At 35.9% G+C, this 21,687-nt stretch overlaps 1 protein-coding gene across 1 annotated transcript in view; it reads left to right on the forward strand.

The window, feature by feature from the left end:
• The window catches only part of USH2A (usherin), a 336,721-nt gene that overhangs the window by 35,465 nt on the left and 279,569 nt on the right, over positions 1–21,687 (forward strand). Inside the window, exons 9-12 of the mRNA XM_026048437.1 lie at positions 6,967–7,166; positions 7,978–8,104; positions 15,184–15,379; positions 18,571–19,212. Of these exons, the coding sequence (XP_025904222.1) occupies positions 6,967–7,166; positions 7,978–8,104; positions 15,184–15,379; positions 18,571–19,212 (1,165 nt within the window). The remainder of the gene's footprint in view (positions 1–6,966; positions 7,167–7,977; positions 8,105–15,183; positions 15,380–18,570; positions 19,213–21,687) is intronic.

Below are 21,687 nucleotides of genomic sequence, written 5' to 3' on the forward strand. Positions count from 1 at the left end.
AAAAAAAAAAAAAAAAAAAAAAAAGCAGATGCAGATCTGAAATTAGACTGGCAGCATCCAGGAAAGAGTATGGTTGTGTCTACTGCAGCGAATAGCAGAAAGGTCTCTAGAAGGATTTGGAAAGTGGAAAACATGGTTACTATTTAAGAGGGACTTTGATGTGGTAGGTAAAACTTACCAAGTTGAAAAGTTTAAATTTTCCTCCTAACTTACTAATTCTTGGCTTGGGACGAACCCAAATGCAAATTTCACTCAAAGTCAGTCTTCCAGAGAAATATGTGGACTGTTTAGAATAATGTTGCTGGTTCTTGCAGTAGAGTATCTGACCTTTCAGAAGGAAAGTTAGATGATCTCAATAGTAATAATGCAAGTGTAAATTATGTAGTCTAGAAAGACATAAAAATGGACTGTAGGTGTCTGGAGGGAAGTGGTGGTGTGTATTGAGAAGGGAAAGGAATGAAGCTACTGGGAGTTTGATTGCTCAGGTGTGGCAGTGTGTAAGTGCTGCTCAGGAGAGTGACCATAGCAGCATTTGTTATTGGAYTGAAGAATTAGAGGAATTACCTTTTCTCCCACATCTCATGAGGTGCATTAAGAATTTCTTGCCTAATGTCCTAAGGATTTACCCATGGCACTTATTATTTTGCAAGAACAAAGTTGGGGCAGGTCGTTGTATATTTGTTTTGTCTATATGAAATCCTGAGGCRGATTGGAATACTGCATTGAATTGCTTGTGCCAGTCGGCTTTTCCTTTTGCAAAATGTTTTCACTTGAATTTTCTTTCCAAATATATGCATGTTTTAAAGGTATATCATATTTTGAATTGTACCATATTTATAAATTTGTAAACTTCAACTGAAGTTAATTGAAATACAGTATAGTCTTTATCACTATGTCTTTCTGTAATTGCTAGCCTTAGGGCACCTCATATGGCTTGCAGTAATTATATTGCACTTTTGTGWATTGGGGAATGTGCTTTTTCTCTGCCATGTGATAAAACCACTTGCCAATGAGAAATGCTAGCTGTGAGACTGAGCTGTGAACCATCATCATAGTCTCTTTTATAGTATGAGGAAACTGAAAAATTTTAAAAATGAATGGGTTTGATGTGTGCTTGCTGTGCTTTTCCAAATTAAAGCACAAAAAATATTTGCCATGCAGTAATAATTCTGGGAGAGTGTCAACTTTTCTTAAGAAACAAGTGTAATCTACTATCTAAATAGTATTTGAATAGAAAATTGAAGTTTTCAGATGCATCAACCTAAAAAATTCAATTTGACAATGTCCCTTTAATTAGAACACACTTTGTGAAATGTTACTTTGTAAGGATTAATTATAAATATTTAATAAGATCTGGAAGTTCACCAAGCACTCTTACGAGACTTGTACTGTGTGAAAACAAATCAAATACATTTTGATGATGTACCTGCCTTATCAGATATTTTCTGTCAATGTTAATGGGTTGTTCCATTAAGTAAGTTTCATTTTTGATTCGGTGTCTGTGCCTCTCAACTGTAAATGAAATGCTTGAATTAACCATATTCATCTGGAGAAGAATATGGATGTTGTTTAATTATATCTTTCTCATTCCTTAATGACAATGTTCGTATCTGCTAAAGGTAAAATAAAATAGAAGTAATATTTGCAAATATATCACTAACTACTTTGAATTCTATCAGGGATTTAGATGAAATCCAAGCAGCTTAAAGGTTTTGATTTTTTTTTTTTTTTGGTAAGGTAAACATTTAAAGGCAAGCCAAAATCCATTCCGATTCTTATCGGAAACTGTTGTTTATAAAACTGCTTTATAGAATTATACCTGTGGTTCTCAGTTTGCCGATTTATTGGTTTAGACTTTTTTATTTGGGCTGTCAATTAAGCATTTGATAAAATAACTTTCCAAATCTATTCATTTTATTTCTGAATTAAAGTTGTGCTGTGACTGAAGAGYATTTAACTCTCACTTGTGCTGGCAATGAGAGTGAGTCACCACAACTGAAGGGGTGTGAGAAAATTACTTTTGCTGACAATTTTGGACCAGACATCTCAAGGTTCCTAAAAAAAAACTCTTAGCATATGGCAGAACACAACCTTGTCACATTTACAACTAAAATTAGAGCTAAAATTTTGACTTTCTGATGTGTGCGTCTGGATAGCTGATACCAAGCTGAAAATTGCATAATTCATTGTAAATACAACTCATAATCTAAACATTTTCATTGCCATCATCATCAAAGCAGAACTCTGTTGAAGAAAACATGGGTAGGATTTTAATGACAGAAGGGAACTCTTAAGAATAACTTCTAGACAGAAGTTCTAGTTCTGTCTAGAACTTCTAGATAGAAGAATCTAGTTAAATTTTAGTTAAAAGACTATATCATCATGTTAAATGTTGGAATAAGTATGGTATTTGAACAGCTGTAAACATTAGCAATAGTAAATGGTTGTTCACTTGATGACAAAGACTCCTAGTTTGTAGCCCTAGGCTTTTTGGTAAATTCTGCGTCATGATTTGTGTACCCAGTGATAGGCCTTGAAGGAAGCTGGTATTATCAGAATAAATAGGAAAGAAATCAAGCTGAGAAATGGCTGAGGGAAGTTTTAGGAAAGAGCAAGCATGAAGGCATCTACTCCAGTGGAGTAGCTTTAGTTTGTGGAATTTAGGAGTTGGCCCATGAATCCCTTCTTAGAATTCCGGGTGCAGTTCCACGTTTCAGAGATCAGGCTTTGGAAGCAATGTATAGACAAGCRCTACTGAGCTACTGGTAGAGCTTGTCACTGCCTCAGGTGCCTCCTGTGGTCTGCTTTGRAGACACTGACGTGCTGAAGGAATTGGGAGGTCATTGGAACTTGCACCTTTTTGTCTGATGGTCATAATTTTTGCATAATAATAGGTATGAGGTGGTAGTCAGATGGCAGCTGGCATTAAGGTTGTCAGTTACAGAAGTTAGCAATTCCTGTTCCAAGCAGAGAATGGTTTCGGGGGCTGATCCGCAGCCCAATCTTTTTAAACCTGTAGAGAAATGGAGAAGAAGCTGGACTAATGTTTCACTCTTACAGAGAATAGCTGTTATAAAGTGTTAGTGCCACATGAATTTATTGAATTTATCTRATATTTTTTTCCCTCAGAATAGGAGTGCTGAAGTGACTGGCCAATCTCACTGTTTTTCCCTCTGCCATGTCATTAAAAGTATTATTGAAAACAATGCCTTGCAACAGTTCCTTAGAAATCAACATTCCCCATAAGCTCTAGCTACAACACTCTAACGTTGTAGGAGAATGGACTTCAAAGCCTGATTCCAAAACAGGGAGAGGGTAAAATAACCACTGATCTCTTACCTGCATTTGGATATCCTAAGCAAGCCAGAACTTGTGTAAAAGAGAATATGTGCTCAATTCTCATCAACTCCAAAATTTGATGTGAAAATAGCTTTGAATTTTATTCCCAGGCACTTTATGCCTGATAGTCTGAGTGCACACACTTTGATTTTCTTGAACTTAGCGTAGCTGCTTGTAACTTCTCCTAAGAAAGCACAGATGAAAGGGGATTTGAGTAGAAATATATCTTATGCTGCCTGACAGCATCTGTAGCACTGTTTAAGAGATCTCAGTTGTCTCATTATCGGGATTTGGCATACAAAATGGCAGATCTTATGTTCTTTGTCAGTCCAGTTCTTTGTATGTCATGTTGCCTTTCCAAGGCAACTAAAAACCTTTTAGCAGATTATTTTGCATATGATACTTGTAAACCATCTGTTATGCACTGTATTTAGTTTCTAAAACTATGTGGCGTCCTTTTTATTCTGTTTTTCCTAGAAACTTAGAGTGTTCTAGATTTTTTATTTCCTAATAAAACTTGGCTTTTTGATTTTAAAAGCTACTTAGTTTTCTTTTGGGAGATCACAAGAAACAGCTATAGCTCGAAGTTCTAACATGCAGTCTTGACAAATAGTCCAAGGTTGTAATGAAGATGCTGTGGGAAATGAAGGAGACTGTTTCCAGTAGCTAAACTGTTCTGGAGTAAATATAGCCTAGAACCTATATTGGGTTGACTAAGGAAACTAAACAGTGACAGTGTACTCTCTATTTGGGCAAGTATGGGATCTTGTAGGGAAGAAATATGTTGTTAGTTGTCCTATTATAGGGAACACTTACAGGTCCACTTAAATAGACATGTTTGGGCAATATACATAGTGGTGCTTTTTAGTGACAAGATAGTATTTGTAAAGATCTGAGAGGATGTTAAGATTTTGATACAATATCTCACATCAACCGCCTTTTAAACATGTATGTATTGTTAATGACATAGAGGCACTTAGGTATCACTTATGTACATACATATGTTGATTATTGTGATGAAACTTTGACAGATGGGACTACACAGAAGAGGGGAAAAAAACAAAGGGAACCAGGTTTATGTAGCACAGCATARAAAATAAGATGCCACCCAGAGGTAAGCAGCAAGGCAGTACACTGGTGGTATGCTGGTGCTGCAGTAGAAGAATCTAATTAATCACAACTTACTGCAATTCTGAAGTACTGGTGGTGTTGCCTTCTGAAGTACTTCATTATTTGTTGAATATTCTTCATGGGTGCTGTCCTTCACATTTGTAGTGATTAATAAGAAAATAGGTGTGTGGGGCAGGCTAAAGCCTCCGGTGGTCTTTCCACAGAGGTGCTGGTTTAGCAATGTTGGTAAATAAGTTGGAGTTCTAATTAATTTTWAAAAATGAATTCATTAGTAAAATAAGTTTAAAATCATAATCATAAACTAATGAATTGGGCCAAGATAAGCTAGGAATTTTGTCCATCTGGCTTCCTGTAATATTTTTTCTTAGAAAACTGTTTCAGTTATCGTCTAAGGAGAGTAGTTCAGACGCTGTATATCAATAGGACACACATTTGTCCACAGACAGATGTATATATTTAACATGGTTTCTGAAGGGCCTAAATGTGACAGAGAAAGAGGATATCAGTATGATTATCCRTATGAAGGAAGGGGAAGGGGGAGCTGTTGCCAAGAGTGGAGCATTCTATATTACTCTGCCTCTAGAACTTGTCAGGTTTGTTTAGAGGCTTTTCTGGAGAGTTTACCTATCCCATTTTGTATATAATAGTCAAGAATGGAAATCTGAATTCTTTGTATGCCTTTGAACACCTCAGCATTTCTGCTTTCAAAATGCCAGGTTTAAATGCAGTGAATGAAAGCCTGAGGATTACCATATATTCATCACCTTTCTGCCAGACCGCAAGTGCAGTGCAGTCCCTACTCTCATAAAAGCATGGCAAACTCCACAGGGTGAGACAGGGCTCCGGTGCACATTTCTAGTGAATACAGATGTGACACCTGCTAGAACAGTGCACATCTGACAATCACTGCCAATCTTGGAATGACTGCCATTTAAAAGTCAAAAATATGCATAGTTTTTACGCTATGTAATCAAGCGCTGCCTTTTGCTGCTGTGACTTCTTACTATTAGTGTGTTTTATCAATAGTTGTAAACACAGGTGTGCATGTGTAACTGATCTCAGGTTAGAGCTGAAATGCAGCTCTGAGTGCTGCCAGCCTCTGCAATGCATAAGTGGGAATGCTGTCTTGCCAGCTTGGCAGCTGCTTCTGCGCTGTGCCCTCCTTGCAAGGGAGATGTGTTTCCCTTGACATGCTCAGGTGAGGATGCTACAGTCGTGGGGTAGTTTGTCCGGGAGGTCAGATTTCCTTCTTGTACTTCCAAGTTTTACTATACCTGAAGGAACGTTCATCCTAAATTGCTGCTGCTATGTAACGCTGCTTTTTCTCAACATACGGCCAAGAGGGAGTGATGAGAGAGAAGAGTAGATGTGAATGAGAGAAGGACTTMTGCAGTGTCAGTAGTTAGAATTATTAGAGCTCATTCTCTCAAGACTATTTGGCCTGTTCAGGAAAAAATGAAGTATAATTGTTCAAAATGTTTATAAAATCCRTTTTCTTTTTTGTTCTTGGTGTACCCGTAGGCATAATCTCCTTCTTGAGGCCTTGTAGAGTCTGTTGCAAACAAAAGATTATTCCCAGTACATATTATTCACAAAATTTGCCTTAAAGAGTAATATCTTGAATTCATCTAAATGAAAACTGAATTTTGGAGTTGCTCCTGGACAACTTAAAGATTTGGCATTTTGGCTGAATTTAAGTTAATTAAATAGTTGAATTTCATTAGTCTTAATTTTGTATCTGTTTTTAAACTTATTCAGATGATAGCAAACTTAAAATTATCTTTCCTTTAATTTTGATTTAAACAGTGAGTCTAGTTTCCTCATGTTTCATTGTGTCGTATTTCAAATACGTGTTGATAGGTGTATGTACTTTCTTGTTTTTGAAATCTTCATAAGATTTTATAAGGTTAAGGACATTAAGGACAGAATAGTCATTTCAGATACTCTGTATAGCCTAATCTACACATATTTGAGCACAGTAGGACTTCTGTTTCATCCTGTTTAACTTGTTTAATCAGGTAAAATGGTATCTGCATCTTTATAAAGTTCAACATAGACTCAAAAACTCATTTTATATAATGTCAAATAGACATTATATAAAATACCTCCAAATGAGTGCAATAAGTATCTCTTCCACCTCAAACCTCATAGTCAGTATTTTACACTCTTAGAGTTGAAATTAAATTTGAATTGCGCTTCCTGCACTGAGTATCTAAGTACTTACAATTTCATTCTTCTCTCCACCTTCAATGAGTTTTATTTTTTGCTCAAGTAATAAATTTATTTTTTGAAAAAGAGCTATTTCCCTGTATCCTCTTTCACTTCTTGTTCATTCGAAAAAATAAACTAACATTTTTTTTTTATTGTGTGAGCAGAAGAAAAGCATATAAAACCAAATATTAGTAGATAAAGTATAAAAAGAAAAAAAAAATCTTGCCAGTATACCGGTATAAAGCAGTAGTCTTTCTTGTCTTTTTTTCTCTTTTTTGCTTTTAGTGCGATCGCTGTTTGCCCTTGTATAACGACAAGCCTTTCCGTCCAGGTGACCAAGTTCATGCCTATAACTGCAAGCGCTGTCAGTGCCACAGCCACGCGCTCAGCTGCCACTACGACGTGGCGGCCGACCCTTTTCCCCAGGAGCACTACAGGGGCGGAGGGGGGATATGTGATGACTGTCAGCACAACACCACAGGCAAGTCGCAAAGGGGAACGTAGTGTTTGCTCTGTGGTCACTTTTTGTGGTACCTCTTCCATCAGCTGAAATCTATCAGCTCGTGTTCAAGGGCTGACATCTCAGAATATTACGATTTGTATGTGTTTTTAAAGAATCCAGGCTGCGCGCTGGGAACGATGGTGTCATTGTTTAAGCTGCAGGAAAATATTGTTCAGAACTTGGTCTTGTCGTGTATATTACCTTCCATGTGGAAGAAATCTCAATAGACAATTGAGATAGTACCTCAGTAGACAATAGCATATAGTTTTAAAGCTCTTTCCGTGATATGGGCTAGATAATCTAGAATATCAAGTCATTCTAATCAACCCAGTTTAACAGATAACACAGTATTTTTTTCCCCCTGTAACATCAAATTCTTGCTTATTGAGTAAATGTTTGTAGGCTGTGGAAGTAGTGGGTGTCAATGCATCCTTACCATTTGATTCTCTTTTAGTTTCTTAGCTTTGTCTAGCTAAGGGCAAAAAGGAAAGTTTCAGGTTCAACAGTAATTCTTCCAAAAAATGTATAGGCATTCGCATGGCACAGCTTTTATAAAAGTGTGGTATTATATAACAGATGGAAGTTTAATGGAGTAAAACATAGTTTGTAACAGGTTCATTGTTTCATATGCTCTGGATCACTAAATTGGCAGGTAGAGATGAAAGGTGCATTAAAATGGACGTCCTGAAAATTATAGAATTCTCTCAAAGGAATAGAGTCTTTAATTTTGAATTATACAGCTAATTTTAATGAATTGGAAGCCATAATGCATAACCTTTCCTTCATGCAGGAAGAAACTGTGAGCGGTGCAAAGATTTCCATTACAGACAAGCGAGTGCAGATCTTTCAGCCATTGATGTCTGCAAACCCTGTGACTGTTATGCAACAGGCACGAAAAATAACAGCCTCCTGTGTGATAATGTAAGTAGCCTCAAAACAAGATAATAGCAAAGTATTTTAATTAGCTGGGCGTGTAGCAGCAAAATTATGCAAAATGTATTTTCAATATTCATAGAAGTTGCTTAAGTTCAGCTTTTTCAAAATGATTCTTGATACTTTTGGACTGAAAAACAGCAAAACTACAAACTCAACTAGACACATGCTGTTGTAGAGTTCAGCTGGATCAGAAAGAGAAAGAAGAGATGCTGTATAAATTTTCAGAGGTGAATTAGTGATTAGTGAATTAGTGATAAATCTAGATGTCCTTAGTAATTTTACGACATTCAAGTTTTGAAAATTTTGAGGATGTAGACAGTAAGATGGCCTGAAATTGAACTAAAATTAAGCTGATTTTCCTTATAATTCAGAGATGAATATCCCATATAATTCATAAAGTCAATTTAGACAAAAACTTAAGATAAAGCTCAAATAATTCTAACTGTAGCTTCAAAACACCTACTCAGAGTCTGTTAACATAGTGTTCCGTAACAATGTAGCAGTGGTAAATCATTGTACTGAATCTAGACACATTTTATGAAATTCTGTAACTGGATTTGTTTTTGTACCTGCCTATGGAAAATAGCAGGAAAATTCAAGTGACTGAGACCTTGACTGTGCATTACAGATGTGTTGCAACTCGTTTTTTTTTAATCATATAGATACTGTTCTTGTAGAATATCCAGATTTTAAGAATTGGGAAGAAATTGCCTTGAAATGTTTTTTAAAAATGTTTTAAAGGTATTTTAGTTAGACCATATTCTAGTCTTATTGCTACATTCCCCACTTGATCTCTTCTCTCTCTCTCTTTTTTTTTTTTTTGAATAATTCAACTGCAGTGCGTGTTCCGTACTTTATCTTGTTATAGACTGTATTATATTTAACAGTAAACTTGTATAGACCTATGGTGTATTTTCATCCGTGGTACTCCAGTGGTACAAATACATGCTCAGTTTGACTCGATGCATTTTCACCCATGGGAATGGGTGCACGTGCTGGGTAATCACCTTTAGCACACTATGTTTTTATAAGTAATATTCACTGGCCGTACATAAAATGAATTTATAATTTTCTGTCTTCTGGAGATGATACTTGTTGACAATATCACAGAAATGAAAAGTCCTTGAAAACTCCAGATGTCCTGTTAGGGCTCTTTTGGTAAGTGAAATGAGGGAAAATGAAAACAAATGCAAATCTTCATGTTCATGGTTTCTGAGTAACCTAAAACAACTGTAGCTGGCATTAATAATTAAAGGAGGAGTCTTTTACGAACTTGCGGCAATTACTAATTTAACAGTAGAATGTATCAAAAAGTTAATGATGAAGCTTGAGTATGATTTGGAGATAAAATGGGAAGAATGGAGGAAACTGCTCAATAAAGTATCAATTGACTGCTGCGGTAGAAGCAGCACGGAGAGAAATGATTAAGAGGCATTAAAGAATAGATTAATACGTCTGGAGACTAAAGGCTGAAATGAATTACATGAAATGGGGAGGCATCAATGAAGGAAGTGTTTCCAGATTTGACCTGTGGAAGATGGAATCATAAGAAATAAGGACCCTACTCATGAAAATTAATTGTCACATCACAATGATAATTTTCAAGGAAATATGCCAAAAATGGTACGGAACACACTTTTACTGCATAATTTACCATTTTCAGTAGTTCATCAAGATTTTCTGTGAAGTGTCAGTTGTTATCATTACGTTCCAAGAGGTGCAGAGTTACGAAGCTACTCCACTGAATCACAGATTTATCTGTTGAATCATATGGAATATTTACCCGTCAAGTACGGCAATATTAATACCAATAACTTAGCGAATAGGCAGAAGAGCTTAGTGCAACACTGCTACTCCCATCTCTTTTCTTTGGTCTGATAAAGAAAACTTTAAGTCCATTCTGTTCACCTATTTCTCTCTCGCCTTGATAGCAACCACATGCAAATATTTATTGTTTCTCAGTTCCACAGGTTTCTCAGTTCCCAGACATTGCTAGCTTGGTTCTGTGTAACTTAATTTGTCATCACTAATTTTAAAACTATATTCTAGCCTTATGACTGCGGTGTTTGAGATGTAGCAGCACATCCAAAAGCAGTTCACTAGACACTTTTTTTTTTTTTTTTTTAAAGTGAGAAATCTTCCCTTGAGACCAGTGGGTAAAGGCAGAGAAATGCTACAGTTTGCTTAAAAGGTCTATTTTTGTTTTTACATCTGTGCTGGCTATTGATCTCCAGTGAGTACAGAGATGATGCGTGTTGGTTACATCCTCCTCATGAACTTTTGCCAAAGAGAAGTCAAATAATCAGGAGGTCCAGATGAATCAACGAGGGTGCCAAGGCTTTGCAAATGAAAGGAGAATTGTCTGCTTTCTTCCATTCACCCCCACCACTCACAAATGAGAAAATGCTGCCAGAATACTGCTAATGTGATCTTTTATGTTCTTTATGGAGAGCTGGAGATGAATTTATTCTGGCCCTTACACCACAATTCTTGACTCATTTTCCTGCTTTTTACCTAGACTGACATACAACTGCTTATATATTTAATCAGGCACAGCAGTTTGTAGTCCTTCATGATTCTGTTATGATATTCCATATATAATGACATGAAAAAAACGCTCTTTTTCAGGGTGTTTGTTTCTAGGCAGAGCTGAAAGTGCTGCCTTTGCTTTTTACCTGTTCTTTGGAACTCTCCCTGAATCCCTGAATACCTTTCTTTTCCCAGCTTGTTCAATATTTTGTTTTTTTTTTTAATTTACTCATAGCTTGCAAATAAGTTTTTTTTCATATACCTGTTGGTGCAAAGGAGCTATATACTGTACCGCAGAGGCCATTAGCTGGAGTTGCAAAGGCTTAATTGCCTTCTGCCRGGGTGGTAGTTGTCCTCACTCGTGATACACGAAAATCCTTTTTGAGACACAAAGGTGGACAAAATGTTTTTTTTCTCCAAGGAGTCAGTTGAAAATATAGATTCTCATGCTTCCACCTAAGCATTTGGTCATACACCAAATTTCACCCTTATGTGTGCCCCCTAAATATTGCTTGTTTGAATTTCCTATTATTTCTCCTCAGAATTTTGTTTTTTTAAAAATAGAAAATTCTTACTATTTGCCAATATTAAAAACCTATATGTCTAGGTATCTATGTATGTATATGCTTTTTAATGCAAGATAGGATTTTTATTTCTCAAAGAAATATCTGGGATATCAGAACAAGTTTCAAATCTCTGTAACATAGGCCAATAGGAACCTGTTTTCGATATATTAAGTAGTCTGATAACTTTAGTTTTCTAGACTTTTCTTTAGCCACCACTGAAGTTTGATTCTTAGAACCGGGAAACCAGTTCCCATTTGTATTCATTGTAAAGGGAAGATGCTTTTCTGCAGAGTAGTAAGGTAGGAGGAAGAAATTAATGCACAGTGGTTTTTTTTATGATGAACTATCATTTTCTGTTTAATTCTGAAATCTTTTCCTAACAATTTTAGTATTCTACTTGTCTTTTATAACTGCCTCAAAGCTTTCAGATTACTTCTCTAAGAGAATAGAGCAACCTTGARCTCTTTTCTTTAGTGGTCATAGCTTATTTTGAACTTAGCAGGACTTCATTTAGGATCGTAGTCAGTGTTGTTTCTCTCCATGTGTTTTCCTTGATTTTTTTTCTTACAGAAGTCTGTTTGACCTTTTGATTACCCATTTTGTTTAACTTATGCCTCTGCAGTATTTCCACATTTTGCTGTCTAAGCAAAGAATTGCAGTAGAATCACGAGGTGTGATTTTCCCTTGAAAGATAAAACAAAAAAATTTTCCATTCTGTCAAACCCATGCGTTCATTCCTGAAAGCCTTTGTAAGAGGCTGATAATTAATTTTACCATTTGCTCCTCCTCTTGTATTGAGGTTGATTTAAGCAAATAATTACTCACTAATTTTGCATTTGATTTCCTCAAGAATTTGAGGAATTTTTGAATTGTCTCTTATTTCTCATCTATAGTTACTTTTCAGTAGATCAGATCTTGCTTAAGTCTTTCTTTCTGATATTTCAATTTGAAGCAAAATATTGAAAATTGTTCCTGGTATGGAATGGTAACTCCATAAACTCTGTCATAGGGAACAGTTGCAAAATACTTGTTCTGTGTTGTGTCTCTGCCTTGAATGCATCACAGAATCCTAGATGTATTAGCTGGTCATCTACTGCACTATGAAGCAGGACTGTGGTCAAGTCAGGTCTTTGTTTAGCTGAGTCTTGATCATCTCCGAGGACAGAGATCCCACATTCCCTCAGGACAACATGTTCTGATGCTGCATTTTCCTTCTCGTGGGAAAAAAAAAAATCTGATACCCAATCTGAATCTGCTCACTGTACAATGTAGTTATTTACTGATCCTGCTCACTTTCTGGTAGGCTTCTTCTGGTTCAAATGCTTCTGACCTTTGAAAACTTGTTTTTCCCCTTAATGATTTAGCAAATTACACTTTAAAATCTGTTTTTTGGACAGCCTTATAATGTTTTTTAAATTTGTTGGTGACATTTAATTTTCTAATTCTGATCTGATTCTCACTCTTTGAAAGTCTTTTTTTTTTTTTTTTTTTTTATCTAATACTTTCTTTCATAAGGTAGCTCTGGAGTGCGCTATGTACTTCTACTGAGCTCTAGGGGGAGATATCTTTATATAAGATATAAAAGTAAAAGTTTAATGCTCTTTCTTAGCACTTTCCCTGCTTAGACAAGTTTCTTCTGTGTAATTTTTCTTTAAGAAGATAAAGGCTATGATGGTATACTGTGTAGTTTCAATATGCTGTATTCAGCCAAAGAATAATTCCTTTATATCTGTGTATTAAAATAGATATTGGGCTTCGTTTAGGATTAGACTGAGTTGCTTTTTGCTTGTGAATTCTTTAATCCTTCTTGATTTTTTTTTGCTGTTTTGCCCTCTTAACTCACCTGCCTTTTTGTGCTTAATGATATCTTGCCTGTTGTTCACAATGACTTTTTTGCTTTTATTTTAAATAGTTATTTTAAAATATTATTTTCCTGCATATATATTTTTTTCTTTCTGCAAAATATAAGTGATATATCAATGATAGATCTATCATGACAGCACAGTGAAGAGGTTTTATTATTCCACAGAGTACTTTTTGGAAGGATAGATAGGACCATATGCTGATGTGGAACTTTGAGGTAACTTTGTCCCAAGTACCACGGGTCTTTTCTGTTGTTTCAGTTTTTGCCTGGCACATAGGCTTGAAGAAAACTGTGAAGAGAAGCCTTTACTGTTCAAAAGTTAATTTTTAAAAAGTATGTTGAACTACAGCTACTGATGCTATAGATGACTCGCTCTAGATTTGAATGTGTGCTTTTTGATCTAAGTCAATATCTACAATTTCTTTGCATCAGTCTTCTTAGTTATAGCCCCGAATTTTGATTGCCTGTGGGTGTGTCTGCATACCTAATTTGGAAAAAATGAAATCTGTAAAAAGGCCATGGTACAGAGATTGTGTAACTTTCACAGCAGCATGTTCAGACATTAACCCAGTTTGACCATCAAGCAGGTCTTGAGGACATGACTGCTTTAATTACTTGAGTGAATGGTAACTGGAGTTACAAGAAAAACAGAAAAAGCACCTTATATTTCATCATACCTTCCCATTTTGTCACAGATACTGTTCCTGCTAACTGCTGAGAATCCAGATAAAGTAAGCAAAACCATCATGCCCCTCTACTAACACAGCGTTCAGAATATAGAACTTAAATGGGACCTGCTAAACTTCTTAAAACGTGCAGAGCTTTAATTTCTTTGGTCGAGGGTTGGGAAGGAGCCCTCAGTTGCACAGTGGGACACGACCTTCTGAGATGCTCTCGTATTGCCATGGCTCTTGTGCACCTTGATCCCCTAAGCCTGCTGTTGTTCCATATAATGGAATAATGGATGTAAAACATAGAATGGTGGTGTATATGCRGCTGCAGAATTGGCAAATATATCACACTGGTATTGCAAGCTGCATGCGGGCAAAGGGACACACATACATCCTTTGTCCTCTTTGAGCAATATTTCAATTCATTCTCCAAAGCCTGTGTTCAGTTGAATATATAATGAGAGGATATTGGTCACACATAAGGAACATGAGTATACTTTTTCACATTTTTTTAATGGCCTGCCCACCTTTTCTGTTGTCTATAGAAAATCAACAACTGTACACTTGCTTTCTAGTGGTTTGGGACTTACAGTGTGTTTTTCTTTCTTTTGTTACGGACCCTCGATTTTTTGCCAAACCAGGCGTTTTCTGTATAGCCCAACAGCTTATCGTATTGAATATTGCTTAATGTATTTAATTTTGCACAAGATATGAGGCAAAAGCCCTCAAATTCTCATGGCTCAAACACAGCATAGAATGACTCAAATGCAACTGTTAGGAGAAGAGGCAGGAGCTTTGCRTCCCACCACTGAGGTGGAAGGCTTGGATCCCAGGTGGACCACAGGGAAACAGGGAAAGGCTTCCGAACACTGAGCCCTTGGATCCTCTGTAAAGGAAGAGAAAATGTGTCCTGGAGTTTTGTTTGAGCAATCAATAAGGAAGTCTTTTGACKTTGCTTCATTCTCATCTAACTAAAATTTGGTAAAAATAGACATATGTTTTGAACAAGAAAATGCAGTMTTCACCACTGAAGAACAAGTACCTTATGATTACTATGAATCAAAAAGTAGTTTGTTTTTATGAAAAATTACCTTTTGTACAACACAATTTAGCTATTCTTCAGTTTACCTTGTCCTGCTGTAATTATTTCTGCATTGTTTACTAAATTCATTTTCCTCTCTTTTTAAAAACACAAGACTTTTCATGGCTTAAATCTAGTTAAAATCCATAGTTACTCTTTTATTTTTCTTTTTTTTTTTTAAAGAAAAACTTTTTGAGAGGGATGAAAAATGTGTTACACAAGCTTATTTTTTTCTGGTCCACTTAAAGTTAGTTTTTTTCCTCCTCATCTTATACTCCCATTCTTGTTGCTAATGAGTGTATCATCTAAAAATAGATATGTTCATCATTCTATAATATTTTGTATCTTTCTAGATTGGAGGCCAGTGTAATTGCAAGAGACATGTGTCTGGCAGACAATGCAATCAGTGCCAGGAAGGATTCTACAATCTACAACAGTCAAACCCTGATGGCTGCACTCCTTGTAGCTGTAATACCTCTGGGACAGTCAATGGAGATATTACCTGTCACCAAAATTCAGGCCAGTGCAAGTGCAAAGCAAATGTTATTGGTATGTGCAATGCAAGACTCGGGAGCTGAGTTTCTTATTATCTGTGGAAATAAAAAACACTTGATTTCGAAAGGAGAAGTATAGTAAACTTCTTTGCTGAAGGCAGATTAAAAACTGAATGAAATTAGCTGTTGGAAAATTATTAATTTAATAATTCTATCAAACTACAGCTTGAAGCTTAGTTTAATCAACCCTTTAGAAGTTACTTTATGGCATAGCTGCATTCGCTTACATAGCTCCATGCTAATAAGTCACAGAAATAATGTAATTTGCTTACTGCATAGATGTTTCTTTTAGGAAATTAACACTTTCTTAGAATGTTTTATACTTAATGAGTTCTAAGAAAATCGTTTCCATGCTAGTTTTCTTAATAGACAAAAATAAATGGATTTTTTTCTCAAAACATTCTGTGCTACAGAGTCCTTTGTGATAAATCTGTCCATTTTTTTCTATTATATTTCTTTGAACTGTTTCTATGAAATGCAAAATAAGTCAACATAATTCCACAGATCATGTACATTGCTAGGGTTAGTTATCAAGGGCCACATAATTTTAATTTTGTAATTCAATGCCAAGCTGATTATAATAAACTGCTACCTTCTGTGTTATTTATCATTTTTTTTACAAGACGTGCTTTTTTGTTTGTTACTCCCACAGGTATTTTTCAGAAATTAGATTTGATTATAGCAATTTATTACTTCCAGCATATTTGAGGGGAGCCACAGCCACATAAGGACAAAATTTATCAAGTGCCCAGAGTACACAGTATATATAATACACTTTGAAATGTTGATGTATGGGAATATTATGCAAGGAGAATTTCCTGATAAAGTGAGCCTTGTGTGGTAACTGTACATGTCTCAGACCATACATATGTCTCAAAAAAATCCCATTTTGCTTTGTTACTAGCATAGTAGAAATGTATTTTTAATCACCTAACCATAGTTTTTATAATTCACTGAATTGTGAATATTAAATTTTTATAGACTTGAAGTATCTTGAAGTATTGTGAGCCTTTTTTCCCCTCCTTTCTTTTTTCTAATTGTGGTTTCCAAAAGCAAATACAATATAACAAGTAAGGAAAATGAGTACAGACAGACATAAGCATTAACAGTTTGTATTGTCTTTCCTGTGCAGTGCCAAGTACTCACATTTCCCATGTAGTGAAAGGGGTGTTAAGAGTCCTCTTAACCTTTGTGAATGTTTCCATGCGTCCAAAAAAAAAAAAAAAAAAAAAAAAAAAAACCCAAAAAGCAACAAAAATTTCAATATTCAATGAAATGGGCTTCATGATATTGTTAGTTATATGTTCGTTGTTTATGTATTGGCCAGGTTCATCCTCTATGATGGTGAAAGACATTTTAGTTAATCTCAGTAGGAGTTTGGTGTGTAAAAAGTACAGAATTTGTAAATTGCCCCTAAATACGGTGGATCACTGTTGTCAAACACGTTTGACTGCCCATAGGATAAAGTCCTAATTCTTTTCCAACTGGATTCTCTTCTTTGTTTTCCAAATCAAGTGTAAATAAGCTTCTATATGTTAGCACATGTTTAAGTAAACGTGATTTGCCAGATCTAATTTACCAAAACTATGCAGTAAACTTCAGCAAAGAAAGCTTTTCTCTCCGAGTTTCTAAATTGGTTTTTAGAGCAATCCTTCTGGTGCCATTTTATCTATTCAAACAAACAAGATAAGGGAAAAATGCTCCCATGGACTGGGGCGTTACGAAACGTGAACTGTTAGAGTTAACACAACTGTTAAATCTTACTAATGATTCTATCACCAGGAAAATACATTAGCACCAATAATTTTATTAAAGTAGGTCATTCATCTAGAATAAAAAGGTAGAAGAATGTGAATTAAATGCCAAGCATGCTAACTCCCCTGTACTTGTTAACATTGAATGTGATGCCCTGTAGGCCTTCCTCAGTATCGTTAGGAATAGATTACCTGTCAGGAATATGTATGGCATATTCAAATAAGCACTGCGCATATTTTTAAAACTGATATGATATGAATCCATGTAGACCAATTTTAATAGTTCAAAATGAGTCATAATTCTTGTTAACAATACAGTTATTTTTAAAATTTGCAGCAATAGTGGTCCTTTTTTATTTTCCTTATTGAAATTAAATGATATGCCTTAGGTGAGTCATTCATCACTGTTAAACGAACTTGCCTTCTCTTCGAGTTTCTGAGTTTTTATTCATGTGTATATAAAGTACTATTAAAAATTTTATTTTACTACATGTAAGTTACGAAAGGTATTTTTGTGTGTTTATATATTTTCTGAATGATGGCAGCATTTTGCTAGAATATAAGATTATTTTTTCTGAGTGCAACAATTTAATGATAGCTTCATAGCAAAGGATTTTTCCATTGCAAGGGAAAATACATAACTGTGAATTTGCATTTTTCATATAATAATCTAGTTTGCTTTCTTGTAATGCACATTCTATAAACTAAAATACAAATGCTATCCCTGGAGGCAGGGATAAAGCAATGACTTTGAAAACAAAGCTAATAAAGCTACAGGATGAAATATTAAGAAAACAGTTCAGATTTTAATGCACTGTAGGAGTTAACTAAATCATACATTTAGCTAAAAATATTATTTCATTCTGGATTATGGAAAGCGTTTTCTGCTTTCAGTAAAAGCTAACAGTAAACACCAAAAGACGTGTAATCAACATGAAAATTGGAGTACAGAGCTAAGTAACTCATTCATAGCAATTAGTCTAACTTGTGTTGTCCTGGAATATATATAATGGCTTTGATATTCCATATAAATATGTTATCAAAACAGCACAATTTCTTGTGTACTGGATTTCTACTAAATAAGAGAAAGAGTTAGTGTAACAGGTAATTTTCTGAGGATTGCGTAGGTGATTTTCTTTTCCTTAGGTGTGTGTTAATCTCTTGTGGAAGTATCTTAAATGGTGTTAAGAAGACTGAAACACGTTGTCTTGTTTCTGCAACAAATTGGAAAAGTAAACTGTTCTCATGGATGCCACTGTTGTTCAATTGATTTGTGCAGTCTTTTAATTCCTGTTAATTATGGTGGTGAAGGAAAAGATTAGTCGTTTCTTTTTTCTCCTTTTTTAAGTTTAAGACACGTATACTTTTTCCTTTCTATGAAATGAATGGTGTTTTGGCTCCTCTCTTTTATTAATACCTTTTCTCTTTTCAGGCCATAGGTGTGATAGTTGCAACTTTGGATTTAAAGCGCTCAGAAATTCTAATGAGGAGGGGTGTGAGCCTTGCTGGTGCAACGTCCACGGCTCGGTGAACCAGTTCTGCAACCCTCTCACCGGGCAGTGCAGCTGCAAGGAACAAGTGGAAGGTCTTCACTGTGACACCTGCATGGAGAACTTCTATGGCCTGGATGTAACTGGCTGTAAAGCTTGTGAATGCAACGTCGCAGGGTCACTTTCTGGCACTGTGTGTGATGCTAAGACGGGGCAATGTGCATGTAAGCCAAACGTTGGAGGAAGACAATGCAATGAATGTGCAGATGGCTACCACCAAGTCCAACAAAACACTTCCTTTGTTTGTCTGCCCTGTGACTGTGACAAGGCAGGAACAGTGAACAGCTCTGTGCTGTGTGACAAGTCAACGGGGCAGTGTCCCTGCAAAGCTGGTGTCACTGGCCTGCAGTGCAGCCAGTGTGTGCTTCACATGTACAACCTCAGCATCAGCAACCCCCTTGGCTGCCAGCGTTGTGACTGCGACGCTCTGGGTACTTTCACGGGCACCGTTTGTGACCACAGTTCTGGGCAGTGCGTGTGTTTGCCTCACCGTGAGGGAAGAAGGTGCAATGAGTGTAAAGCTGGTAAGGAAATTGGAAGGAAATCTGTTCAATGTAGTATCTTTTRCTGTGTTGTGTATTGTCACAATTCCCACGGTTTTTTAATATGCAGCTACACAGTTATTGCCTGATATATCTCTTAAGCTCTGATTAATTTTATCTTTTTCATATTTCTTCTGAACTCTGTGAGTAAGAAAAACTAATGTCTTGTTCACCATTACATACAGGGGCAAGGAATGACTTGTGTTACTGGAGTATTTCAGCAGGTCCAAAATAGGGTTAGGCCTTAGTGCTTGTGAGAAGTGAAAAAAACACCCCACTTGTGATGGCCCATTCCCTGCATTACAGTCCAGGAGGTATGTTAGTGTGTAGCTCTGTGAATATCAGCTGTCCCCGTAAGAAAACTGAGGCCGAGCCTTCTCAAAGAGTTCTTCATGCCTAAGGCTCAGCATGGTGGGAGGTATGGAGATGGTTTTTGAGCTCTGATGAGATAGGCAAACATGTTGCTTGAAAAAACTGCACCTAACTCGCTGTATTGGGGATGTGCTGATTTCACAAGGTTTACTTATGGTTTAAGTGACTCTACATAACTGATACTGCAGTTTTTGCATCATAGTTCAAGGTTCCATACTCGATTACTACAAGTGGAATTTTAAATATTCATTTTAAGTAGGTAGCTCTGAGGTTATATTGTAATGTTTTTGTTTTACACAGTAGTTRAATAAAGTCAAACTACAGGCGTTATTAACCTACCTTTAGTAATATTGAACAGATAGATTTAGTTTAAGTTAAATATATGGGCAGTTTATTAAAGTAGCACATCACATTAGAAGGTACATTATAGCTCCATTGGTTTTAATATGCCATTCAATAATTCGAGCAGGGGTTAAAAAAGCTGCTTAACCTCCATTAAGAATTTTTAAAAATATTTTAATTTAAATTATTTTAGGTGCATATACTAATAAATAAGGCAGGGTTCTGTTTTCCTTAGTTTCTCCTCCAGTGCTGTTTGACCTGCTAACCCACTACAGCAGCCACTTAATCAGAGATGGGCAGAGGAGCAATGTCAAGGCTTCCTGAGTCAGTGACCGTGCTTGTCCTTGAAAAATAAAGGCCAGGGTTTATGCAGAACTAAATGGTTTAGAAAGGTTTAATTGATAGGATGAACAGGMTACTGTGTGGAAAAGCCCATGTGGCACTCCAAGGGATACTTAAACAGTAGGGTTTTTTTAAATATATATGTGTGTGTGTGTGTGTATATATATATATATATAAAGTCTTGTTATAAGAATTATTTTTAAAGTTGCTAAGAAATGAACATAAGTCGGTGTGYGATGAACACTGAGTTCTCCTCTGCAGGTGATGTTGAAGTCCTTAACATCGTGCGAGTRTTGTATTGCTGTTCGTGTAGCAGTGTGTTATGGTACCGCCACTAATATTTTAGTATTAATCCCCATGTGAACTGATTGAGGTGTTAAATGCAGCTATACTTTCTTATAAATAGGCTTTATTAATATATTTCAAAAGGGAATGTAAAACAGGGCTGGTTGCTACAGGAAAGATGAGGGTTAAGAGGAGATTCAAAAGAACAAAACCAGCAAGCCAGAATCTCCAGAAAGCCGAACTGTCCTGGTAAGTAGTTCATCGACACTGATGGCAGCGCATATGTAAAGAGAAGATAACAAAGACAGAATGCAACAAGCTCAGTAAAATTTAGAAATAAAGAGCTCTTAGGCAACTGTTAGACAACCTAATGTGTCCTGGACTATGTCTTAAGAAAGCAAGCAATGAAATTCCCGTTTTTGAAGAATTTGCACTGGTCTTATAAGTAATATAATATCCAATTGTAAGCACATCTTTTTTCTCTTGTAAGGATACATGATGGAAATGTCTGGTAGTAACAGTGGAATTAAGTTACAGAAGTATGGAGGAGCTTAATTGGTTTCAAGTATGTTAAATATGTCCTTTGGCTTTGCCTTGGGACAAAGATAAGAAAATGCACTTGAAGTATATTTGTAGCCAACACAGCCCTAATTAAAAGCATGCAGTTAATTAGGTAAAACTAGCAACCATGAAAATGTTAAGAACTTCTTATGTCTTTGGGACACTTCAACTGTTAATTTAGTTTTGAGAGCAATGCAGGTTGTAGATAGATAGATAGGRTGTAATGACAGTTACACTCTTTATTGTATTTGTAGCACAGTATGTGCTTAAGAATGAAGACTTGCCACCATAGAGTAAACACACTATGCAATTTTTCAGGTGATCCTTTTCCATGAGATAGGTAAATAAAGAAGAATAGATAATGAGAATACCATTAAAATAAGAAAGGTGAATCCTTTACTATGGTTTTTATTCTTCCTTTTGAAGGAATATTTGACAAATATGATCAGTTGCTACTGAATTAGAAAAAATGGAAGAATAAACAAAATGCCAGCTGTGTACTTGGATTTTGCAGAAAATCACAATAACTTTCTAAAAAATTGGAGTTGGCTTTAT

The sequence above is a fragment of the Nothoprocta perdicaria genome, unplaced genomic scaffold (genome assembly GCF_003342845.1).
Source record: "Nothoprocta perdicaria isolate Ctin4 unplaced genomic scaffold, notPer1 scaffold_54, whole genome shotgun sequence".
NCBI lineage: Eukaryota > Metazoa > Chordata > Aves > Tinamiformes > Tinamidae > Nothoprocta > Nothoprocta perdicaria.